General features: G+C 40.7%; 1 protein-coding gene across 1 annotated transcript in view; it reads left to right on the top strand.

Annotated features, from left to right (window-relative positions):
- The window catches only part of SPTLC3 (serine palmitoyltransferase long chain base subunit 3), a 78,486-nt gene that overhangs the window by 30,046 nt on the left and 21,731 nt on the right, over positions 1 to 26,709 (top strand). Inside the window, exons 3-7 of the mRNA XM_066180360.1 lie at positions 495 to 649; positions 1,525 to 1,673; positions 11,731 to 11,855; positions 13,429 to 13,522; positions 22,065 to 22,170. Of these exons, the coding sequence (XP_066036457.1) occupies positions 495 to 649; positions 1,525 to 1,673; positions 11,731 to 11,855; positions 13,429 to 13,522; positions 22,065 to 22,170 (629 nt within the window). The remainder of the gene's footprint in view (positions 1 to 494; positions 650 to 1,524; positions 1,674 to 11,730; positions 11,856 to 13,428; positions 13,523 to 22,064; positions 22,171 to 26,709) is intronic.

Raw genomic sequence — 26,709 nt, 5'->3', positions numbered from 1 at the left:
TTTTGTCTAATGTATCCAGCATTTCATGAAGTGTAGTGAGTTGTTTGTCCTCATTTTCTGCAATCTACTCCACACATAGGAAAATGCTCTGTTTGAAGCAACTGGTTTCTTCAAGTGAAAGAATCTTGTTTTTTTTTTTTCCATTTCCAACTTTCAGGATAAATAGAGACAGTTAGACCAACTTGTTGACCATTTAAAGAAAACAAACAAACAAACAAAAAAACCCCAACAAAGCCTGAGCAACCAAAAAAGAAATCCAGTCTTAAAGAACACCCAATCTTAAAACAGAAACAAAGAAAATACTCTACCCTCTAAGTTTTAAAAGAATTCCAGTAAGAGATTTGCTGTTTGGAGTTGTAAGTGACATAGGAGCATGTGGCTGCTGTGGCTCTCTGTTTACTGATAAATCAGTTTTCCCTTGTTAATAGGAATGACTTGGGTACAGAAGCAGATATTTTCCCAGCAACATAACCCTGTGCATGTTTTCAAACCAGGATTTTGTGCCACTTTATCAAGATTTTGAGAACTTTTACACCAGAAACCTCTATTTGAGAATACGGGATAACTGGAATCGTCCAATTTGCAGTGTCCCTGGGCCACAGTTTGACCTCATGGAGCGTGTCACAGATGATTACAACTGGACATTTAGGTGAGTCACCTTCCACTCTGCTGCTCTCAGCTTCGTGAGCAGATGCCTGACACCTCTGCAAATCACAGAAAGTTGTGTTGAGATCCTTGTCTGATATCCATCAGGGCATTTCTTTTTGCAATCCGTGCCGTGCTGACAATCTGACCCTTCTCTTCTGAGTATTTGTTTGGAAATGCAGAATAGATTTCCAACTCGATTCCAAATGGGTTTGGCTGTGTCAGCACAAGACTGCTCACACACCGTTTATAACAAAATTTGGTTTATCCCTTGGTTAGGTTTTCAATCATAATTTCCTGCATTGCATGAATGTGGCCGTCATAGTGAGTCTTTGGCACTGGGTTTTACGCAGATTGCATCTTGAAGGTTTTGGTGTATTTCAGCTGAATTATGCAGCTGTGGGAATTTGCAGTATAGACAATGTGTAGGTTGGCTATACTTGAGCTTATTGAGGATGTATCATAGCGTTTCCCATGTTTTCATCAAGTTTAAGTTTTGTGTGTGTGAGAGAGCACTGATGACTTAATGGAAGCAGCTGACAATTTGTATGAAAATGAATATCTGTACGTTGTTCCTTAAATAAAGTCGTAGGTTGGTTAGTTTATTTAAATCCATAAAAGCAGCCATTCACCCCATACCAGCATATTGCCATCTAGAGCATGCCTTCTAGAAAGCACTCTGACCATGAAGCAATACTTAGTTAGGAAAACAGAAAGGCTAGAAAAACTTCTGGGCTGTTGGAGTACAAGGATTGTAAATTCCCAAATAGGAATTTGACGCTGGGACAAAATTTGGTGGGAAAATTTCGGGATTTTTTTCTTTTCATTTGGGATTGGAGGGAAAATTGCACTGCTGTTCAAAATTTGCTTTAATTGTAGGTTTACAGGAAGGACTATCAAGAATGTAATCAATATGGGTTCTTATAACTACCTCGGCTTTGCAGAAACAGATGTTAATGCCTTGAAAACTGTGACCATAGAGTTACAAAAATACGGGACAGGAATCTGCAGTACCAGGCAAGAAATGGGTGAGTAACCAGCGAGACAGCCACCAAAGGTTCTGTAACTATACTCTTTTTCTCACAGATATCTTGAAAGAATTGGATACTTAAAGAACTTTAATCACGTCAGCAATTACTTGTTTCACAAGTAAAAGGAATGCTGTGTTTTATTTGTTCTCACATGAGGGTTTGTTGGGTTTTTTTTTTCAAAAGGAAAACTAATACTGATTTTTGGAAAAGCAAAACCAAATGTGTCGTATACTGGCCTGGGATTTTTAATGATGGAAGTAACAGGCTTGTTCTCAAGGAGAATTTAAAAGCACATTGAGATTCCAACAATTCTTCTGGGGCAAATTCAGCTGCATCACAGATATATATCAGTTACCACACACAGAGGTTTCAGATTAGTAAAATGATCTTTTACATAATGTTTTTAATCCTGTGTTCTAAGAGTGTGTTGGAATGTATTATGAGATACTACTGGCACAAAACAGAAATTTCTAGTTTGCCTTTAGCAAACAAATTCAGGAAGGCTCCATCTGACATTTTTGGTTTATATGTCCTTTATGCTTTGTCTGCTTTGTTAGTTTGTAGGCTGCATGCAGTGTTACCTTCAACTTTCTGTTTTTACACAAAGCCCTGTATTCCCTATGGTACAATCATCTTACATTTCAGAAATAAACAGTTTCAAGCCATAGAAATGCAAGGGGAGGTTTCTCTTCAGGCTTTATCTTTCTTGGGAGCTATTAAAAAAAATAAAAATGCAGACTTCTTTTTTCTAATCCAGCAACCTAAAAAAAATTACATTTTTATCTTCAATGTAAACTCTGTTCTTCCGCAAATCTTACAGAAAAAAATTTGTATTTAATTCATTTTTTATTTGAAGTGTCCATTTCAGACATACAAAGTAATGTAGACCTTGTCACCTGCTTCTTATCTTGTCATTGTGGTTTGATTTGCCAATAATAATTATGTCAGTGACACCACTCAGAGACGGTTTACACACTGACCCTACTTTCCTTTTGTAGATGACCCATCTGGTGACTGCAATATATTACTTAACCTGAACTGCATGCTTGAAAGTGGTCACCATTGCTAGTCCTTTAAGGTATTGCAGGAAGCTTTCTCTCTTTTTCTCCCAAATTCTATTTTGTCTTAAGAACATTTCACGTTCAAGACATCTAAGATTATGGCTGGTGTTCCTTATTCTGTAGCTTTTGCTGAACTTTTTTTACTGGAAGATTTATTAAAAAGAAAAAGAAAAAAAAACCAGCACCAACCCAACTTATTAAAAGATTGCTTCTGTGTTTAAATATTAAAAATCTTACTAGGTAACTTCATCTAGTCTATTTGAGAGCCAATGGGTAGAGATTTCTAGGATTTTCTCTTCATCTGAACTCCTGTGCTCTACTCAAAGTTGTCTTGACTGACTGAGCAAGGTTTTAGATTCATTCTAATTGCCTTCCCAACAAACAGTCCCATGAAGTGTATCAAGACTATTCACAATGGAAGAATGTGAAGTGGATTTTGAAAGTGGATTTTGGAGAGCAGTTTGGACATCAACCTCTTAAGAAAGGAAAGCAGAGTGTTTAGGCCTGACTTATCTGGTGTAAATGAGCAGTCACAGCAATTTATCCTGGGCAGATAACAGAGGGCCTGTGTTTGTGTGCTCCATGGAAAGAGGTGGCTCCACAGGGCAGGGCTGAGCAGTGGCTCCTTCCTTGGTGCTGGCTCTTTGGAGCTTGTCTGTCACCAAGATCTGTATGAACAACCTAAGGAAAACAGTCTCCTATTCATGTTCAGCCTGTCTTTCCTTGTTCCTTTATGTTCTTGTACTCCATTCTTATCACAGTCAAACAGAAAAATTCTGAGTTAAATCAAAGAGAGAGACAGGGAAGGGTCTGAATGAAACCTCTTAACTTTTTAAATTGTCGTTTCTCATCTTCATCTTAGATGAACAGGATGAGTTTGTTTCTGGGCAGATCACATTTCAGAACTTCTGTTGTTATTGTGTATGGAGCTAAAGTGTTTTGAAGTAAAAGTGCAGTGAGTTGCAAGAGCCAAGGCTGTAAATTCCCTGTAGGGTTCTAATGCAAGAGAGCACTTGAACATGTTTATATTTTTAACCTATTTGATTTTGAAAGTGCTGCTCTGCTTGTGTGCATTTCAGTGTCCGGCATGTTTGATTTTCACCAAGATCTCTCTCTCTAAGCAGTGGTAGCTCTCTTTTTGAGAAGGATCATTCCACTATTTTCAGAGGATTTCAGAGAGAGGGTTAAACAAAGAAGACACAAGTAAAAGTAATGTGAGTGATGTTTGAAAGAATGCATGATGGTAAAACCATCCTTGATGGTCTTCTGCCTACACTCCTCCTCTTAGAACTGGGGAGAGGGTATACAATACTGTCCTATCAGAATGCTGTTGCAGGTAGTTTCCTCTTAGAACAGGGTTAAAACTGATGAAAATAGTGGCTGACCTTCCTAGACTCATTCCCCATAAAAAGATTTAAGGCTTTTCCCTCCATTTTTCATTCCATGCTCTTTTTAATTATAATAATAATAAATTACTTTCTTACTACAACAGTGTCGTTTAAGACACTTTTCTGAGGGTTTTGTGGGACTTTTAATGTGAAATAAAAATACTTTCCTTTTTAAGACAAATCTAGCTATTATCCCTTAGGAGCAAGATCTTAAAGTTTTAAGTGGTACATCCATGGAATAATGAACTTGTTGTTCCATGATCAGAAAGCAAATCAAACACTAGAAATTACTGGAAAGTAAACAGAAAGCCAACCATGGATCCTCGGTATGCTACTGCATAAAGCTGCTGTTTGTTGTTGTCTTGAGCACTCTGTGCAGGTCTGATCAAAAATGTTTAGCACAACTGGAGAGTGTAAGAGAAGGGCCAGAGGGATCATCAAAGGCCTAAGACAGCTTCTGGGTGAAGAGCTACTGAGCTTGCTGTCTTCAGCTGTCACAAATGCCTGTCATCTGTCTCAAAAAGGAGCCTGAGGGGAGAAATTACAGAAACTGTCAACATAATGGGCGTGTAGAAGAGTGGTCAGTGTTCACTGTCCATTGCTTTTCCCAGTACCAAATGTTCAGGGCATTGTATGAAGCTGGTGGAAGGTTTTCACCTCAATGCTGGAGGCTGCCAGACCCGAGGAGCTCACTGCTGCAGGTGCCAGACCTTCACACTCCCCTGTGTTCTAAGGGACACTGGCCATGTGTGCAGAGCAGAGCTCACTGATGGTTACTAGAAATACCCAAACTGTTCCTGATTCAGGGTGTCCTTATTAACTCTGAGAGATGCCAAGAGAGGATACAGGGAGATCTGCACCTACCATATCTGACAAAATTGACCATGGGTGTTATTTACATTAAAACAGCTTTTGTCAGCACTAGTCTCTCCCGTAGGTGCGGGGAAAGGTCTTTTTTTTCTTTATTTCTTTGCCTTGTGCATTATTCGTCAAGAAACCAAAAACCAACTGGGTCATAAAAAGAAGTAGGAAGTTTTGATTTTTTTGGAATAAAGGTTGAGTCTGAGAAAATAATTCTTGAATGTTGAAGGATTTAAGTAGCCGTCCAGTACCTCAAGGTGGCTACAAGAGAGTTTGAGAGGGATTTTTTACAAGGGTGTGGAGTGACAGGATAAGAGGGAATGGCTTCAAACTGACAGAGGGCAGGGTCAGATTAGATTTCAGGAAGAAATTCTTCCTGTGAGGGTGGTGAGGCCCTGGAACAGGCTGTCCAGAGAAGCTGTGGATGCCCATTCCTGGAAGTGTTCAAGGACAGGCTGGGTGGGGCTTGGAGCAACCTGATCCAGTGAAAGGTGTCCATGTCCCTCCCTGTGCAAGGTGGGGACAATGGAATGAGATGGTCTTTAAAGTTCCTTCCAGCACAAACTACTCTGTGATTAATTCTACGATTCCATGAGTAGCTGGAAACCAGCTGTTCAGCTAACTGGAGTGTTGGGAATATTAGGACATTCCATGTAAACTGCCCTCCAAAAATATCTCGACTGTTTTATGTATTTTATTTTTTCTCTCAAAAGTGTTATTTTTTAGCTTAATAAAGCTGCCAGCAAATAGGAACCTAAATAAATATGAAATAGCAAGTGTTCCATCCATATAGTGAAAAATACGAAAGAATGACAACTTGAACGTAAAGTCCTTTTTTCCCTTGCGAATCAATGTATTTGAATGGCTGGAGTGGGAGTTGGCTACTGTTAAAGGCAGATTCAAAAGCCTTTTGTCTGAGCTTGTCCTGCTGTTCAGTATTTATAGTCAGCCTTTTCTAAGCAATGTGACTGAGAATTACTGAGAAACATGCAAATTAATTTCCTGCTCGCTGCTTGCAGAGGATAACAAAATCAGCAAAGCTACACCTTTTTTTTTTAAAGATAAGGTAGATGATCGTGCTCTGAGTGCTCTTAGGGCCAGGCTGGTGACAGGACTGTCACAGGGACAGCCAGCACTCCCAATGCTCTGTTTATCTAACTCCCCAGTATTCCTCATGGAGACGACATGCGTGAGTAACCCGAGCAAACGTGTCATTAGTGCTGGTTAAGCAGCCAGGCAGGATTCCTGCCTTTTGAAATCCTTCGCCTGTGATTATGCCTTGGACCAAAAGGCAAGCTGGAGCCTGCACAGAGCACTTGCAGGGTGATTCACTCTGGAGGGCATGTTAGGAGCTTACCCTTTAACACCTAACTTGCACTCGGATTTAGGGCTTTTCCTTGAGGATTTTTTTACACTTGACTGTGATCTCACTTCAGAAAAGCAGATCTAAAAATCTGTGCCAACATTTAATATACAAAAGTCGCTCAGTCCCATTCACCTCCTTCCACTGGGTTTTGAGGCTTCGTGGGAATTTCTGGCAGCATTTCAAGAAGATAAAAATAGGTATTTGGCCATTCTTTCTTTTATACTACTTCAAAGCTTTAATTAGGGCCAGGGCTCATTTTAAGCATAATACTGTACAAACATGAATAAATTTTCAATTTTCAGTTTGAAGAAAGAGATAAAAAACTGTATGTCTCATCATTTACAGTTTCCAAGTGGGATCTTAAGGAGAAATAGACACAAAAAATGAGAATTTGTGTGCATGTATATATATATATGTATATATACACGTATTTCATAATCTTATCTATTTTCTGATAGGGTATGTATAAATTAGGAAACAATGCCTACCTTCTCATAAGTAACTAATCCAACTTATGATCAATTTCATATAATCATTGGGTCACGTTTGCTCTTTGTATTTCACCATTGCAAAAGTATGCTTTGCAATGCAAGATTAATAGTCTGGATAGTTCATCTTCTAGCAGGTGGAATTGAAGGTATCCGTAGGAATTAAGGGTTGTGTGACTTGTTTAATACCTAAAATATCTCTTAAATATGATGTTATCTGCATGCAGATATTTAGATACTCAAAATGCTGCCATATAGGCTTTGAAGAGGCTGGACTTAAACTGGAAATTTTAACACTGTGTTTTTCTAAAGGCAAAAAAACAAAGGAAACAAAACCAGAAGATCTAAATTCAACTGGAAGTTTTGTTAAAACTCATCTATTTTTTTCCTGAGAATCGCTAAATCACACAGGCACATTATTAGATCTGTGACACCCACAGCATCTTTGTGCTATGAAAGTCTTGTCAATTGGTAGCAGTGTTGAGAAAACTTGAGCGTTTCCTTTCTATCAAGTGATTCATCAAAAGCCCCTTATTTTGGGACTCTTTTCTGCACACACAGTGTTAAATGAGGCAACTGCATAAGGTTACTGCGTGCTTCTCTCCCCCTCTCTTTCCAACATGTCTCATTCTATGAGTTGAAGCTTTCCTCTGCTAGTGGCTCTGTGGGACAGTGACACCATCTGCATCATCTAGTCTGGTAACACAGTGTAAAGAAAAAAAAAATAATTTCCACAGCTTCTGTTTCTTAATCTTGCTAATAATAACTCATCAGATCTTGCTTTTCTAAAAGTGTGTATGTCTTTCAGTAATACAGGTTTTTTTCATCTCTGACAAGCATCTTACCAGAGTGAGTTTGTGACCTTAAGTTTCAAGTGTGACAAGGAAGTTCAGATGTTTTGTTCTGCTCCCCACCCTCCCAGGGATGCTGCTGACAAACCCTCATTTTCATAGTGTAATGGTTCTCAGTCACCTTGGTGAGTCATGTCAGGGATGCATAGGGTTCCCAGCTGTTCTTTTCTTCTTTCAAGGGCTTGTTGCTCATATCAGTGTACTCTTCCAGCTTTGGTTTAACTTGAGGCGGGCAGGTGTTTCCCTGTCTTCTTCCGGGCCTTGGAATTCCAAACAGAAAATTCTATTACAGGATACTGTTGCCAGTGTTGGCAGCTCAACCAGTCTGTGTCATTAGTGTGTGAGAACCTGACAGACTGTATTGGGCAGACCAACCAGTGGCATAAACCACCTTGTCCAAGCTGAAAATTTCAAACTAAATAATGACTCTATGGATTATTGGGAGTCCATTTTTCCAGCTTTTTCTGTCTAGTAGTCTGGCAGTGACTTTCAACCCAATAGCATGGGTAAGTCTATGAAAAACCCTGTCAAAGCACATTTCGTGTTCCCTGTCACCAGAGTGCAGTGGCAAGTTAATGGAGTGAACTGGGTCATCAGATTTTGGAAAGGAGGGGATTTGCTTTGAGAAGTGTGGGAGTCTGTGGAGGTGGTTCCCATTGTGAAAGTCCACTTTTGATATCATCTTTTATCTTAATACCTGCATAGTTGTGGACCACAGTGACTCCTGCTGTATTGTGTTACATGCAGCTGTTCAGCAGGGAAGTATAAGGATTTCAAAAGGATTTAATTTTGTGTCTTAAAGATGCAGAGGTGCAGGTACCTTTTTTTTTTTTTTTGTCTTAAATCTACTGGTGATTTGGTGTACATTGTCCAGTTGTATCCTCATTTGTTGGGTCAAGCCAAGCTGTAATCAGTCAGTGGGGAAATTCTAATGTCTGTTTCTGGGGCAAGTGTAGAAAGTATCTGTGTATACAGTGTATTAAAAAGATAGATCTAGTCTATCATTTTTCATTCATCAGATCGTGATACTGGTCTTGAATCCAGCACAATACAAAACATTTTAAGGGCCGGGATAACCTCACTTGACAGCTCTAAGGTTGTATTTAATGAAGACCTGTGTAATTACTGCCTTTGTTATGTAGCTTGAGATGCTGAGATGTTTCAGCTTGTGCCGGTTCCTTTGGATCAAATTTGCATCTGTCTGGTAGTGCTGTTTATGCTTGTCGTGGTGGTGGCTGTGACCAGCTGGGAATGCTAGTGGACAAGCCTCATCCCGTGTCTGACCCCTTGTTTCTTCCAGTGGAGAGAGGTGATAGAATTGGTGCCATTTATACAATGTCCAAGGACAGCCTGTGTAGAGATATCTCCTGATATGATTAAATAATTGCATAATTATATGCTTTTTCAACTCTGTTCAGTGTATGCAGCTGTCAGGAACCTCCCACTGACAGTATTGTATTGCTTCTGCAACACCTTACCTATCATCAGCAGCATTGCCACAATAATTAACATGATTCAAAACCAGGCCTCATTTTGCAAATCCTTGTCATTCAGGATTTTGTTCTGCTAACCAGTTTCAGTTTGTATTCCAGTTTGTAGGCAGTAGTGATGTACAATCTCATCTGCATTCACTCTTAGGATTAGTAAATAATAAGTAGGAATCAGTCACTCTTAGGATGAGTCGTTCTTCTCCATGACAAAAATCAATAAAAATGGGTGCAAAATGTGCTGTTCCTTTGTGGGTCATCTAATAGGAGCTTTAACAGAACAGCCTGTATTGAGTCAGGCTTTTCCTGTTTGTAAAAACAGAAAGCATGTGATGCAACCCCAAAAAGCAATTTAACCCCACCCCAGTGGTGTCAGACTTACCCCTGGAAGAGTCAGGGACAATTGTGTCATGCCTTAAAATGCCTGCCTTGCAAAGCACACACTGCTTGTGTTCTCATGCTTTCACAAACCTCCACATTCAAACTGTGACCATAGCGTGCTTGGCTTCAAGCTTCCATTTCAGACTTCATCTTCTTTTTGTGTGCTGATGGCCCTCGAGTGACAAAATAACATCTGCAGGGAACACTTAAGGCAGCTGATCCTGCTGGAACTCTTAGTTGTACATGAGTGCTGTAACCAGGTTGAAGACTAGCTGGGCCCAATTTGCAAAAAATACAGAACTAACCACAGAAATACATGCTGAGCCCTGCTGGGCTTACACCTTACGACAGATTCTCAGCCACATTTCCAGTGAGCAGCTCAGCTCTGAAACAATGTTTTGTGTTTCATGAAACCTGGGTACTAAACAGTGACTGTGTGCAGAGCCAGCTCACACCCTCATGTGTCTTGGGATGTGCAAATTCAAAAAACAGCCGTCCTCAGAGAGCTTCACACAGACTTAGCTCACACACAGTGGAGTTTCTGCAGAGCCACATTTTCTGTGTCACATTACGTAATTCTCAGAGCACAGAGACAACCAAGCTCCAGGTACATGCAGTGTGATACAAGGAGTGCAGAGACACTCTTGAAGCTCTGCTGGAGTAGGCTCAGGTCTAGCACAACACAGGAAAGCTCTGGCCAAATCTCAGCAATACTGCTGTTCTTTACTGTCCTTGTAATCCAGGTTTTTCAAGAAGCCATGTGATCCTTGCTCCTTATCTCCCTGACTGTTGGAGGGTTACCTGCCTGCGTGATAGATACTTGTCACATTATATTTCCAAATGGATGTCATTCTTACTTTAGGTATTTAATGAGAAAAAATAACAAAAACCTACTTCACTGTAACCAGCTGACATACTGCTGTTGCTGAAACTGTTCTCCTGACATTTACATTTGATTTTTTTTTAATGAGCTCTGCTTCATGATGAAGGTAAGATCATCTTCCTGACTCATCCTTCTTGTTGAGACACTCTAGCCAAGTTTCTGTGTTCCTCCATGCATCTGCCCTTTGTCCATCACAGTGAACACAGCTTTCTTGTTCCATCCATTGTAATTCACTTTGTGTTATTGTGCCATCAGCTTGTGCAGTGCAAGTGAGGCAACATATTCACTTGCCTAATTTTTTTCTTCTGTTCTCTGATTACAGCCTTATTCATAGGCGAAATGCTCTGTCAGAATCCACAGGCCACTCTCTTTTCTTCCCCACAGATCATCCTGTAAGAGTTCCTTCTGCCTTGGTCCCTGCAATGCACAGCCAGGCAACCAAAGACTAGAGAGCTGGCAAGTTGAGATGATTCCTTTCTGTTCAAAGCTATCTGTTATCTCAGTCTCTTAACACCACTCTTTTGCTTGTTTGCCTTTCGTATTTTGTCATCCTCCACTGTGAGTTGGGCAGGAAGGATACTGCTTTTGTTGGATAGTTGGAGCACCTGACTTGGTTGGAGACTTCAAGCACTAATATTAGATAATTAACATGCAATAAAGAAGGGTCTCTAGTGTTGTGTTATCATTCATGTTTGCTGTTGAGAGGAAAGAAAGAGCAGAGTTATCATCAGTTATGGGGAGTGGAATAGCTTTTACTTTCCAAAGCAGCAAAATATGGAGAATGCTTTTTTTTTTTTTTCTGTCTATCCATATAAGATCCTAATTAAGAACTTTGTACACTTATATAGGCAGGCAATAAAAAAAGAAAAAATTTTGTTGCCACCCATTTTCGTTTTCACATCTGCAGAGCACTCAAGAATGCCTTAAATGTTCGCCCCACATTTCCTGCAAAAGGGAAGTATTTTTGTCATCACTGGAGGGAGAGAAAAAGACAAAAAATTAGTCTTCAGAATAAACTATGTCAAAAGTTAATGTGGGGAAAGGAAGCTTTTTCCCATAGCAACTGCTTTGCTGCCCTAACAGCAGCAGTAATTGTTAGCATCAGTCACAGCTGGTTTGCACCTCTTGCATTAGCCCACATGCACAGGATACCAATGGAAAACCCTCATTAGAGCTTACTGTCACATAGCTTAATGATGCACTTCTGGGCTGTCCTTTTGTGTGTTTCGTGTCATCATAACTGTCACAGTTTAATGAGATTTAATATTCCCTGTGCTCATTTTTGCAGGCACCCTAGACAAACATGTAGAACTAGAGAAACTTGTGGCCACGTTCCTTGGTGTGGAAGATGCTATGGTGTTTGGCATGGGCTTTGCAACTAACTCCATGAATATTCCAGCTCTTGTTGGAAAGGTGAGTACTTCCTTTCCTTCAGGAACATGCAGAACAATCTTTTATTAGTTGTTTTCAGTACTGTTGCAGTATTTTGGGCTTTCGGTGAGTGGAAAGGCTTGATCGAGGAACAAAGCTCGGTATCAGGAATGTGTGAGTCATGAAGCTGATGACTTTGTGACTTTAAATATGCCCCTTAATCATCTGAGTGTTGCTATCACACATGCCTAACATCTGCCTAAGGATCAGTGATACGGCTCTCTCTCGCTCCTCTTAATGAAATAGTTTCTCCCTAAAAAGTAACCAAGTGTTGAATCCCGTGTCCAGGTGTTATGGGATAAAGTGTTTAGGCTACTTGCCGTCATTTTTGCCAAGCTGCCTGTGATAAAAGATGATGATTAGGATAGTTTTTGCAACACTTTGAGAAAAGGAAAAGCAAAGTGCTTAGCATTCCTGGTGAACAGGAGCTCCAGCCAGCCCTGTGAACAAAGCTGGCAGCAAATGCAAGCCTAAAGCTGTGAGCACGTTACAAAAGTTGGGTTCTTACTTGCTGCTGAAGGGATCTCCTCTCCAGAGGTGGGATATTTAGAAAAAAAGTGGCAGGAATAAAGATACTACTGTGTGTATTTTTAATATATATGTGTATATACATATTTGAAATTTTGGTGTATATTATTGTACATTATTATTATGTATTATATATATCACAAATATTATTCAACTACCCTGTGTTTGAGAGGTTTAATCCTATGTTATCCTCTACTATTAAGCCTAGCAGCTACATTTTCTTGTCAAGCTGCATCTACCCTTACTGTTAGTTCTGCAAACCAGTCTCTAGAGAGATTGTGTGGGTATCTCTCAACCTAGGCCTGATCTGTGATTCCAGAATATGTTTTTACTTAATTATGTGTTGCTCATCAGGTAATTAAACACAACAAAACATGTTTAATAGAAAGCAGAGCTAAACAAGGGTTCAAGCTTGAATTTCAACTGTGAGTCCTGCCCCTTGTCAATGTAATAGACAAATTTACTTCTCCTGCATTTCTGTTTTCATGTCTAAAAACAAAATGAGTTTTCAGCTGAGTTAATTAATAACAAGTATGCTACAGGTCAACTCTATATGTATTTACCAGAAAAAGACTCTGGTTCCTAAACTTCACTCACATCTTAATGGAGGTGGCACTTAGAAGGCATCAGTGTCTCCTGATGTCATTTCTGCAGTCCCAAGTGCTGATGTCAGTCCAGCCTCAGCATTACTCCTCCTTACACTATTGTCATACAGCCTTTATATGTGGGGTGGTGGCTGCATTTTCCTTACAACCCAAAATGGGCTGTAACTTCCAGTTACAGGAAATATTGGACCCCCATGCACCACCTGGGAATGCCTGAGAATCTTATCTCAGTATTTCAGCCTGCCTTTGCAGTGCACCCCTGCACGTTCAGGAAAGTGCCAGAAAAATTAAATTCATGTTTAACCCTTACAGCTTGATTAGTGAAATGCTGTTTTAGACAAGTTTGTATGCTGGCACACACAGGCACATGAGCCAGCAGCCTCCCAGTTCCTGCAGATGCTCACTGTACTCCTTCTCCACAGGGCTGCCTCATCTTAAGTGATGAATTGAACCACACTTCTCTCGTTCTCGGTGCGAGGCTTTCAGGTGCCACTATTAGAATCTTCAAGCATAATAGTGAGTATTGAAGCTGGAAAAATTTAGAGACAGACCTATACACATCTCAAAGGCAAGAATGATTTCTTTCAGTGCTTACTTTGCTGTCAGTTCTCAGATGATGCTTTTGTCTGGGCAGGAGGATCAACTGTTTAATATTATGAGCGGTTTCTGATGGGAAAAATTAATAGTGCAATACTATAATTGCTGTTGTGTCTTTTTGACTTGCTGAATGACTGTCTGCTGCCACAAAAGTTTTGTTGTTATTGTCATTGTAGCCCGAACAGTAGAAACACACTTAAAAAAAAACATGCCTCTGTTTCCAGCAAGTTCAGTGAAACCAGAGTTACCTTAACATATGGCATTCTTTGAAGTGGTTACTCTGAATTCCCAGGGATCCAGTAGCAGAGATGCAGATGGTTATATCAACAGCATCATCCCAAATATTCTTTAAAATAGAATTTTAGTACAGAAGTCACACATTAACTTTGCAATTGTACAGTTATCTTCTAAAATGCTCATGGTCTTTAACTTTGACTTAGTTAATGCTGCTGTCGTTACTGTCAGAGATATTGGGACTGCCTTTGATGACAGGAGCTTGTTCTTTTCCCTTGTACCCCATTGCAGTTCCCTTTTCCATCCTCACTGCTGCCACCAGGCAGTGATTGCAGGAAAGGTTTAGAAGTTAGTGAAGTGGTGAGAAATCAGAAGAGTGGTCTGATTAACTTTCTTAATGGCTAATACAATCCCTTCTCTTTACTAGGTGTTGTGTTCAGCCCCAAGGGGAGCAAAAATGAATTATGCATATGCTGTAAAAGGCCTAAGGATGAGTTGGAATGAAAAGCACACTACAGTTATAATATAAGATGTTGTTATAATTAATATCAATTCATAATTTGGGCCAGAAGCAATTTCTGAAGATCATTCAAGGATTAAAAACCATCTGAACCACAAATATTTTTGCAGAATTAATTATTCATAGATTAACCTGTAGTATACTCCAGCTTGGTCCACTTCCACAAATCTGGATATGCTAAGCATGGTTGCCACACCAGTCTTTTATCAGCTTTTCCTTGGTTGTTCGAATCCTTATCCCATTCAATCAGGTTACATCACATCTTGCAGGTTGACCTCTTACTACCCAAATCGAGACGTTCTCAGCCTCTCCACCCACCTATGCTGCATGCAGTCCAGCTGGCTTGTGTCACTTCCCACATCATTTCAGAAAACATTCCAGTGTGAGGAGTGTATTCAGCTCTGAAGATGTGACCTGGAGCTGTCATGCTGGCTTTAAGGAATTCAGTCTCTAACCATCTCTCAGTATCTCATTCCCCTCCCCAGAACCTGATGCCTAACCAGCTTCTGTTGAACTGACAGTAAATTAAAGCTGATGCTCTTCTGAATACTGGGTGAACCTAAAAATAATAGTGAGCTAACCAAACAGCACTAATCTAGCCCTGGAAAATGCAGACACATCCTTCAAGGATCTTGGCAAACCTCAGTGGAAGCCCATCTAACTTGCTTTGGAAAAACTCATTGGTTTCTAGATTACAGATCTTATTTTTCAAAGTCAGTCTTGTATGCCATTGCTGAGACATCACCTTAACTTAGTTCCAGAATGAAACTGTGAAAACTTTTACAAATACTGTTTGGAATTGAGTGACAGCTTTTGTTGTCACAATTTTGTAGTCTTGATCTTAAGCTGCATTTAGAGAGCACTTCATGTGAAGAAGCTTCACGTGCTCATGCTTTCTTTCAGCTTGGTTAGGAAGTTGTGTCTTTTAATATTTCCTTAATCATACCCATGAGTTGCACATCACTAACAGCTAAAATCATGTGTGCGGAGATGTATGTATGTGCCTTTTGCTTTGGGGGAAATAGGATGTGTTTTGGGGGAGGTAGGAGTGGAAAGCAGAACCCAGCAGGACTAGGTTTTGTAGTCCTCTCACCCAAAATGGAGCAGACAGCCTTGTGCCCTCAGTCTGTCAGGGAGTAGCATAACACAAGTCAGTACAGGAAAAAAAATTAAGTACCAAAAATGTATTAATTAAGTAACCAAAAATTCCAGCTTGGGAATTTTCAGTTAGACAGATGTTTGTTTTGTTAGACAAGAGCAGTGTTGCTTATGCTCCCGGATTCATTCTAGCTAATGTGTGAGTATGTGGCATACACAGGCATGCCCAAATTGTCAGAGTGTGCTCGTGCTGTCATTGTCATGCTCAGGAATAGAGGAATGGAGCTGTGCTCTGTGTCACACTGTGTGGTGTGAATGCAAAGTTCCTTCTGCTGTGGTGGCCTTGTGCATGAATAGAAAACTTTGCACTTTAAGCTATTGCTTTAAGATCTTTAATAAGCATTGATTTCCCCATCAGGTTCTAACAAGCGCATGAATCTCTCTCCTTTCCTTTCCCTGCTCTGTTATGGAAAAACTCTTTATCAAAAGAAAAATGATACAAAACTTTGCCCTATGATAAAAATATTTCAAAGAGAAGAGAGTAAAATCTACCATTTTAAACTTGCTGTGTAGTACCTTCGTCTTTCAAAGGCTGTACTGTAGGTAATTCTGTAAAACTGTTACTTTATTTCAAAGCATGAAATCTGTAATAGAGGATTGATTTGTCATTTTTCAAAAGTAAATATTATTTTGTTACTAATAGAGAATTATTTCCTTTGTAAGACAAGAAAGAGTCTCTATGTATTACCTTAATTATGTATAATGTGGTTTTTATTCTTACAAAGGGTAATGAAGTTCTATTTCAATAAGTGGGTAGCTCTCTTAGACCTTACACTATCCATAAAATATCTGAGTAGTTTTTCTAGAACAGACAAAATCCTCAGACCTCTGTGTTTTCCTGGGTGAAATAAAAGGCATTTGGATGTCTTTCCTTTTTGACAAAAACATTGCATGGGTGTATAAGAAGGTTTTCAAGACTTAAAATAAATAATGGAAAAAAAATGTGCTGTGGACCTGTAAGTCTGCTTTTATTTGGACATAGGAATGTGCCCTCCATCCTGCCTGCCATTGAACAATCCCTTCCTTGTAAACAGACAGGAATTTACAGACCTGGGCTGAGAGAAATGCACAGGCACACACACCTAGAGGTCATCTGTATGAGAGAAATGTAAGAGAATATTCCATCTTAGCCCAACAAATAAAAACTACTGAACAAAGCCTTCCCTTCCTGTGGGTTTTCATTAACACTGTCTCTAGTCCTCACCCTGCTAAGGGCATGGCAGTATTGGCACATGGGTTTTGGCCTTTAAGGGAGTTTTTCTGTGTCAGGCATTTGTGGTGTTTTGTGAGCACAAGCAGCAAAGTTCAGCTCCCTGGTGCCCCTGCTCTGAATCGCAGGTCTAGGGGATTTTATTTTTTTTTTTTTCCATTTTATTTTAGGGTCTAAGCAGTCCTAAATGTATGCAGTAGTGTTTCAATGGACTGAAACCATTCTGACCTGCCCATAAAGCACCTGCCTTTTGTCTCCCCTGCTGTTGGTGTGGACACCACTCAGGTTACCATTTCCCAGGCAGTGATTTGTTTAGGAAGACAGGGAAGAGCTGCATTGCTGCACTGGAATGCAGCCAACAGCCAGTGTGCACTGGGAGAAGGTGGGAGGCTAAAACATCTCCCCTTGGGCTCCAGGGAGCCTCTCCCACCTTCCCCAAGTGACAGGCTTGGGAGTCCTTCATCTAAATGGGGAGTAAACTCAGATTTTTTTACTTCCTGGCTCAGGGAGAGATTGACCTATCTATCACCCGTAAGTTTTGGGGGTTTTTTGTTGGCTTGTTTTTCTTTTGTTTTGTTTTGTTTTTAAATTTCTAAGGCAATCTTTTAAGAAAACCATACATTTAAAAGCCCTCTTTCAGGATCTCTGACCTTCATCTGGTTAAGTATTAGCCAAAATCCTTGACCCTTCCCAATAAAACCTGAAAAGCAAAACCAAATATTTAACCATTAAGCAGCCTGTGATTTTATCAAAGCTTCTCTCACGGCACCCTTTCTCTCACCCCTTTTATAAGGGGTCTTATACTGGTGTCAGGTGTTCCTTCAGTGAACAGATGAGGGTGTTATGGACTAACTACATCCAAATGAGTTCTGTTCTTAGCAGCCTGTAAAAGAATGCACCGTACAAGGCTTAGGATTTGTTTACTCTTTCTAATTCTACTACGTTTTTTCCATGTAGCATCAAGCAACTCAACTGCAGTCCCGTTTTCAGGTTTAGGTTTGCAATTGCATGAGCAGTCTGTGGGAATGTTGTGACAAGGTACAGAACTCAGGCCATGGGGGAATAAATATTTCCAGTTCTCTTCATTTCAAGGGCATTTCATTGAGCAGTCAGAACAAGTGATCCTGTAAGGAAGACGGCGTCGCAAGGCATAACCAAGCACATTGGTCAGGGGAAAATCCAGCCTGTAATCTGGTGTTTGAATCCACATCTAAAATGGGAATCAGGGCAATACATTCCTAGCTCCTCCTTATGCACCTTTTCAATGCTGTGAAAGTAGTAAGGAATTTTTTAATTTATCACAGATCAAGTGGTTGATGGCAAGTGTGTGATGCAGGTGTGAGCTGTCCAGGTGTCCATACAAAATACAGTTCCCAGCTTGGACAACAGTTGTGAATTTATGTTAATCCAACTCTGGCATTTCTCAGTCTACTCAGTCAAATTACTGCTGTGGAGTTCAGATACAAGAGCCATGAGGACACCTTAATGAGAATGCACAGCTACCTGGAGGAGTTGTAGTTAATACTGAAGGAACTTCTAGATGGCAGAAGGCCTTCACCTTTCAGTGCAAATATATTCTCTAGCTAAAAAGAAGGAAAGAAAAGGGAAGAAAAGAAAAAGAAAAAAAGAGAAAAGCCAGAAACTAAGTGCAACTAATTAAGCAAGCAAATGAAATGGGGGGGGGGGGGGGGGGAATAGAAGAAATAAACAAACAGGTAAAAATTAGAAAGAGATCCCTTTGGTTGCAAAACCCAAAGAGTTTGTGGTGGTTTGGTACAGGCTGGTTCCTTAATTTTTTTTCCAAGTGTGTAGGTACCCTTGAATTTCAGGAGGGAGGGCAGCGTTACAGCCATTACAGAGCAGCATGATAGGCACATTACCCACTAAGATTTTGTGCTCCTTGAAGCCTCTGGCCCCTATCAGAGACAAGATTGTTGCCCGGATCGGTGAACTGTAGCCTAATCCAGCTGCGTGTAATTCCCTGTGACACATGCAGACGCCACCAGGGCAAGGAGACTGGTCTGTCCTGCTCCCTGCACGCTGTGTCTGTGCCTGCCCTCTCTGCTTTGAGAAAGCCACATCTGACTTCCCAAATGCGGACAGGGAGCTTTCTGAGCCAGTGCCCTTTACTTTCAGAGAGATTGGTATTTATTGAGGGGCAGGGAGGGGAGTCTCAGGCTGTTACTGTGGCTGCAGTGATCGCCACTCCCACGGTCCAAAGAAAGATACCACAGGGTCTGTGCCAGCTTGCATGAGAGTGCAAAAGGGGAGAACCTGAAAATCAGAGTTACAAGCCCAAAGCAAAAGGGAGAACGTGACGAGAGCAGTAGCAGCCTGTTTATTTTAATTAAACAGGATTCAGCTGACACACAGGAGGTTTGCAGCCCACGCAGAGGGATGGTGATGACATCCCCAGCATTACAGTGTAAGGATGAGGGGTGGAGACGCCGTGTCTGTGCTCCCTCCAGGAGCCTGCTGTCCCACCTGCACTGGAGGCAGCATGACACGCTGCCTGCCCAGGTCCAGACTCGCTCCAGCCCACTGGCAGTTTGTGCTCTTGCTATTAGTCTTGAAGTAGCTGTGAGAGATCCCAAACAAGGATTATTATGCAAGTCCACCAACCCACTGATAGATCCACTGTCCCCTCTTAGGACACATGATTCTCCATATCTGGGCAGTATGCTATAGGAGAAGGTGGAAAGTGAAACATGGATAGATCTGGGTGTGCTTTGACTGATGAATCAAGTCGAATTCTTACCACCACCCTCTGGGCTGGTGAGTGGTTGTTGGCCATTGGTGCTGAAAACCGTGGGCTGGCGATGGTCAAACAAGGAAGGACTGTTATTTTCTCTATAACTGGTTGTTCAAGATGGACTCGTGCAGCTCATCATCTTAATGTCCTAATGTCTCTCAATCTAACTATATTTAATGGGTAAATAATTTGATATCTGAAAGTCACCTGGGTTTGCACAGTTGTTTTTTCTTGCCATTCAGTATATCCCACTTCCTGAAAAGTTTAGGCACAAGCACATGGAGCACTTTGTTTTCACCCTGAAAAACAGAAGCAGCCTTTTGTGGGGAATGCTAAAGGTCACAGATTTTTTTTCTTTCTGCCTGTTTCCCTTTCCAAACGAGGCACGGAGTCAAAAGTCAGTAAAATTCATTTGCACCTGAAAAAATTATGTGTTGACTATTACAGACTTCGGAAAGGGTCACACACACGTGTTTTTCAGAATGAGACATCAAAAAGAAAGTGAGATAGCACTTGCACATGATCCTGCAAAGTGACATGTTCTTAGCCCGTACTCCAGCAGGACAGTATTATGTGTGAATAGGGAAAAAAAGAGAAACTCATCCCTTGGAGAGGTTCTTCTCTGCAGTCTGTGGTCTCTTGTTCCAGAGCAGTTGGGACAGAGGACCTATTCACGGCCATGTATTTTCTAAAACAGAATTATATGCATTTCATCTCCTCTTTCCTTTTTTTTCTTTTCATGTGAATGTGCTAAAACAACTGAATCTTCAAGCCATGCTTCTAGCTCAGAGGCAGAATGAGTTTTCTGAAGTCAAGAGCCAATCTGGACTGACACATAGAACACTGAATTGAAAAGCCCTGTATGATTCAAAAGACGGTTTCAAATGTCCCAAGAGGATTTAGATGACAGTGACATCAGTAGAGAATAATTTGGTGGAGAAAAGGAGGTATCCAGATTTTACTGTGAGCCCTCTGTCATCCTGAGGGGAGCCTTTTAAGAGGAGTTCTAAATATTATCTACTAGAAACAAAAGAGAACGTGAGCAGCTGCAAATGCTCTGCTTGGTTGTAACTTTCCCTTATAAAGCACCAAAGAACTTTTACTGCCTAGATTGCCATCTGGTGGAAAGTGTGCTGTCTGCATTGCATCATTCCTAGCAGCATTTCCATCTCGGCGCTCACTGTGCTGTGCAGCCCATTGCACCACTGAGACAAGGGGCAGCTGATACTGTCCATGCCTGTTTCGTGCTTTGTAGAGTACAGCAGGGAGTTGCTTGGTCAGGTGCCGAGTGGGCGTTTCGTTGCTGGCACCTTTACCTTCCACCAAGATCACTGAATGTTGCTAGGAAGAGGTGAGGCATCAGGATGTGGAAGGGTTCAGGTCATAACCTGGCCATGTCTCAGGGCACAGGTTACTCACAGTGGACAACTAATGTGCAAATGGACCCATTCCCCTCAGGTAGAAACCAAGCTATGGGTCAATACTAATATTTCTAAGGTGTATTTTTTTTTTTCTGGGGACAATTCATTTTAGAGGTTCACTTTGTGCTATTGTAGAAAGTTGTATCAACTGTGTTAAGATGTGTTGCTGAAGCAAATGAGGTTATATTGTGGAAAAATGCCATTGATTTTCTCAGCTTGAGCTTTATCAGTTTGAGCTGATATTTAGTGTTTCTTGGGTATTATGAGACTCTGTAGTATGTTCTTGGAAAACATTTTGGAATGCCGATACGGGTTCCTGAAAAGTACCAGAATAAGTCATTTTGAAGAGTATCCATTCATTGGGGACCCCATAATGCTGGTGCATTGAGATTCACATTTGGCCTGACCCTGATTTCTGTGGTATTTTTTTCTTGCTTCTTCCATCTTTTTCAAAATTTCAATGGCTTTCCTTCAAGAATTTTTTTTAGATGACCCACACTCAGCCCTTAAGGAAGCAGCTAAGGATCATAACCTTGTTCCAAGCCTCCTTATAATGAAGTCGCACCGGTGCCAAGCATTTAAGCACTAAATTAGTGTATCCATACAATGTGCATGTATCCGCCTGTCTCTTCCTCTCTCCTCAGCAGCCTTCCACTTGCTTTCCTTCTTGAGAAGGACAAGACTTCTCTTGCTGCCGTCCTGATGTGCTTCACGCAGCCTTGTCAAAACCTTTGCTGAAGAAATGCTTGTTGTTCATGACCTTCTGATTGGAAAGCAACCAAAACTCACTGTTGAAGCAGTGATAAATTATGAGCATCAGCAGCTCCTACCCAGAACTGCTGGCAGTTAGCCTCAGTGCTGAAGCAAAGTGATTCCCTTTTGCTTTTAAATATAAATGTATGCCGAGTATTTCGAGAAGTTTCCCAGATCAGGTGCATAACTGGAAGCTTTTTATAACTCTTCTTGTCACCAAATTCACACCTATGAAAGAAATTGTTGGGTCTTGCCTACTTAATAAAGGAAGTTTGTCTTTAGGACACTTTTTTTTTTTAAATGTTGTCTTTTGCTGCATAGGAAAAAATAGCACCCAAGAGAAAATTGAAAGTTCTTGTGAAAAATCTTTGTTAATGTTTTTCCTTCCTCCTTTTTCTTGTTTTTAAATAAAGATATGCAGAGCCTCGAGAAGTTGCTGAGAGATGCAATAATATATGGACAGCCTCGCACCCACAGAGCATGGAGAAAAATTATCATCCTCGTGGAGGGCATTTACAGGTATGTTTGTGTTGTAGAAAGATGAGTATTCTATCATTTCTGAGGACAGAATGATGAATTGAGTGGGGCAAACTCTGACTCTGGGTATCTGAGGGAAATCTTAATGAGAGTGGAAGTTCCAATAACATGCTGTGATCTCATGAATAGGTTGGTTTCCATTATGACAGCCTGAACCTTTTATCCTGCAGCTCCAGTTAGATCCTGTACATTGTTCTGAATGTTGATTTTAGCAAATCACAGTTGAGTGGGAGATGTACTGAGAGCAAGACAGGGCTACTAGCCCTAGTCCCTGGAAGAATTCAAATGACAGAAGTGCCTTTGAGAATCCATCTGGTAATAGCAGCATCAAAAATACAGTGTAATTATAGAGCACCTCAATCAGACAGCTACGGTTCACTCACGTGGTGCAGCTTGCACCCAGCTAGAAAGGCAAACAGTCACTGGAGCAGCAAAGCAATGGCACCAGCGATGCTCACCATCCTGGGCTTCATCCTGAAAACTGCTCCAGTGTGGATAAGTCATTGGGAAGGCAGCCAGGGAGCTCATGGAGAAGGGAAAGGCAGGAAGGGCTGAAGCAGCAGAGGTTTGGACAGTAAGAGAGTTTGCAGGGTTCTAGGCAAGGTTACTGCCATGATGACAGGAGAAGGGAGAGCATGACAAGGGTGGTCTGGGGAGTAGCAACACCTGCCCCAGAGAGAAGGAAATCAGAACCACTCATTCACAGGACATGACAGGGTTTATAAAAGTGGCATTGGAACTTTATATGTAGGGATTGTATCATGTGTTGCTGAAATACAGCCAGTCTGCATGGGCAGCCTCTTATGCCATTTTACTGCAAAATGCTGGCACAGCTTAGCCAATTAGCTTTTTTTTGAAGAAATCTTTTATGATTTCATGTCATCACAACTTCATAGTTGTCAGTGCTTTCTTTTTGCCTAACATTTTCCATCTGCAAAGGGACCAAGTCAGTCCTTATCTAAACACCTGTCACTCAGAGGTGAAACTGGTCAGCAGCAGATCAGCTGATCCAAAGCAGGCTGAACATGTCCTTTCAACCAGAATAAACAGAGCAAAACTACAAATAAACACTGCTTGGCACTACTAAAAGAAAGCTCAGATTTAAGGACTTTGATCAAGCAGAAATTAAGTGGACCACCAACATTTTATTGACAAATGTTCCCATTGGTCACATGGCTGGCAGAAAAGGTTCCAGCTGCTGAGCTTTGTTCACTTTTAAATCCTTTATCCTGGATATTGACCACGAGGGAACAAGAAGGTAGACTGGTAACACAGGGGCGTGGATCAGTCCAAGCAGTGGGACAAACCCATTGACGGCTATTTAAATATACTAACTTATAACTGTATTTCCAGATTTACATTTGGTGTAGAGTTTTCTTTTCCTGTAGTTTTGCAGTTCATTCTCAAACCAGATTTAATTTTCCCAAGTTCAAAAAACCTTCTGTTGGAATACAAAATAAAAGCATGTTAAACCTCAGAGTACCTACTAAAAGGAACCATAAAGTTCCTTCAGCTCCATAAAGGCTAAATAATGTTGAGACCACTCATGCCCTAAGTGTTTATGCTTCTGAAAGGCATAAAGTAAAAGAAAAACAAAGCTCAGCTCTCTAATAGTCTCTTGTTGGAAGCCATCCCTAGCAGTAGCTAGGTTGGTTGGTTAGTTAGTTGTTTCCACAGTCTAAGCAGATCAGAAACTGTAGAGCCAGTTGGTAGCTAAGAACATTTCATATATATATTAAAAAAAAAAAAAAACCAAACCTGGAAAAGGACAGAGTAGAAATACTCTTACTCTTTTTCTTGTGTATGTTCTTTCCTTTCTTGGCCCAGGGTTCTTGAAAGACTAAAATTTTCCAGCCCCGTATTGGCTAATGATAGTTTTCTTGAAGGTTTGCCAAATTAACATTCATCAAGAAGGTTTAAGAGGAGTTAGAGTGTATTTAATGTATTCTTCTTTCAATAGTAATACTTTTTTTTTTTTTTCCTTAAGTTATGCTTCAGGGACAGCAAATACAGAATTTAAATAACTTGGTCAGAGCCATTCTCCAAGTTATAATATCTTGATTTGCAAGTTTGGCTTGGCAAATTTTTACAGAAATGGTTTTTCCAGAGATCTAAAAGAAAACACTGAGCTTTCCTTCTTTAAAATATATTGTTATATGGGACACCATAGTCTTAGTATGGTGAAGTTTATGGTATGGAAAGAAATTTGCCTTCTGTTTCCATTAGGAGTATCTTAAAGTGTTTACACTGTGCATAAGCCTAGACTTAGCAACTGGCAAAATTTGAAAAGGGTCATTGTTAGCCAACATGAGCATTTCTGGAAATCAGACTTGTGTTTGAAACCAAAAACCACAGCTTTTGCTTGGTTACAACTGAAGGCATAAATGGCCCCTCGACTTGGGAAGCACTCAAGCTACATGTCAAATAAATAGCACTAAGTATATGTTTGTTTGCTTTTTAATGTCTCTATTATCTTCAAAAGGGAAAAAAAAAAAAAAAAAGTCATCAAAAGTAAATGTAACTCCTAGTGAAAGCTGGTTCTTAACTTGGACCAGCCTAGGAGCAAATGTATTCCATTTGTGTTCCAAACTGAGGGAGACCATCTAGCCATCAATCTTGACTCCAAAAAGCATGAACAAGTTTTGGCAGCGACCAGGGCACAAGTTAAACGGACTTGCTAAATCGTATTTTTATTATTTGAACTCCAGCTAATGTTTTCCTTGGCTTTTACCATTTCCAGTTCAGGATTAATCAGTTACTGTGTTCTTACATGGTTTGTGGTGGGCTTCTGCTCTCTTCCATGCTTATTTACTTAAGAGTCAGATAGGGCAAGGCCCAGGGCAGAAGTTATGGGGAGTTATCAGAAATTGATCGAAACAGATTGGTTTTCATTTGTTTTTTCCTTACTTTTAATTTAATTTGTGTATTTTCCCTTCCAGCTAAGAAAATAGCTCTGATCAGTTAGATTTTGTCCAATGCCTTTTCACGTGCATTAGAAGTTCCTTGGGATTCAATGCCAATAGTGTAGGAAATTTAGCAGGGTTACTTTTTATTTCCAGGGATTAAGTGACTGGACTTCCAGAAAGGAATGAGGTAACATTTAATGTCTTTGGCCAAAGACCAGCATTAAAGGTTAACATTTCTATCATTTTAGTGTTGAAATGGAGTTGTAGTTGAGGGCAGAGTTGAAAGATTACCTTGAAATTATTGCTCTAAACTATGAAACAGAGATTGTTGTACGAATGTACAAGGTTTATGTAAGAAAACAGTACCTAAAGTAACTATTAAAGTGGAATGTATATGTCTTGTGAGTAGCAGGCCAGGAAAGGACGGATTTTTCCCAATTACAAACTAGCCTGAAAGGGGAACAGATAAACTCTTCGAATGTTGAAAAGATAGTGGTACTCCAGGGCATGTTTAGAGATAAAGTAGAGAAGAGGTGGTATATTTGTAAATTAGTTTTCCTGAGAGAAAAATAAAAAAGGAAACTGTGGTACCATAGTAGAATGTAGAAACCTCTTTTCCCAAGAAGTTTCAAGATAAACTGGACAAAAACCATCAGTATCGTGTCAAGGGCAAGCCTGTGTTCCAAGTGAAGTGACCATGACAAGCACACACCTCCCATCTCTCAAAGCACCTGGGTCCACAGTTCGTCAGCTGCATCAGGAAGAACATCAGTGGTTTGACCCATCAAACTTGATTGAATCAAGTTTCAGACTGGAGTGTTTTAAAAATTTGGGATTACCTCCTCACATCTGGAAGGGCATTCAAACTGAGCGTGTACTAACACAAGTTTTTGTGCCTGTCCACCACACAAGGGAGATGAGGATCAGCTGCAATCTGGAAGCTTTCCATCCCTGCCACCAAGCTAGGAGTTGGTGCTACAGGACAGGATGTCATACCACATGATGAGAACGCCTGGCCTGGGCAGAGCTAGCTTTAGCTCATCTGCCTCTGGGGGGGTTTTTGTATGCCCTGTGTGCTTGAGCAGATCTGGAAACAGATCAATACATTTGTACACAAAGCTAAATGGCCCAGCCAGAGTGAGACAGAACCAGTACAGTTCACTTCTGGCTCTTTGGTTTAAGCCCACTTGACATCAGCATTTACTGAACGATTCAGTAAACTTTTCATTTGGACTACCCAAGGGATTGTGTGAAGTGATCATTATCTTGAAGCAATTCTAGACAGAGTGGCGTGCATATCACTAACCATCTCTCAGGGTCCAAAGAGAGACCAAGACCAGAGCAAGCAGCAAAACAGTTCTCATCTCAGCCATCACGAGGGCTGAACCCTGTTGCAATGGCAGCACAGAACATGTACACAACCAGCAGCACTTTATCTGTTCCATGGACACCTTAGGACACTTCAAGGCCACTTTAGGAACTCTGTCAACTATTGCATTTATGGCAGCCAGCATCTTCCAAGAGCAGTAGATCAAAACTGAAACTGAATACAAGTGCCTTGTTTTGCTAAGCAGCTTAGAGTTCCAAGAGAAATCTCCTATGCATATGAGAAAGA

This window comes from Chamaea fasciata, unplaced genomic scaffold, assembly GCF_029207755.1.
Source record: "Chamaea fasciata isolate MVZ Bird 193981 ecotype frontalis unplaced genomic scaffold, bChaFas1.0.hap1 SCAF_3, whole genome shotgun sequence".
Classification (NCBI taxonomy): domain Eukaryota; kingdom Metazoa; phylum Chordata; class Aves; order Passeriformes; family Sylviidae; genus Chamaea; species Chamaea fasciata.
The sequence above is the reverse complement of the archived record's forward strand: the minus strand, read 5'-3'. Positions and strand labels throughout refer to the sequence as shown.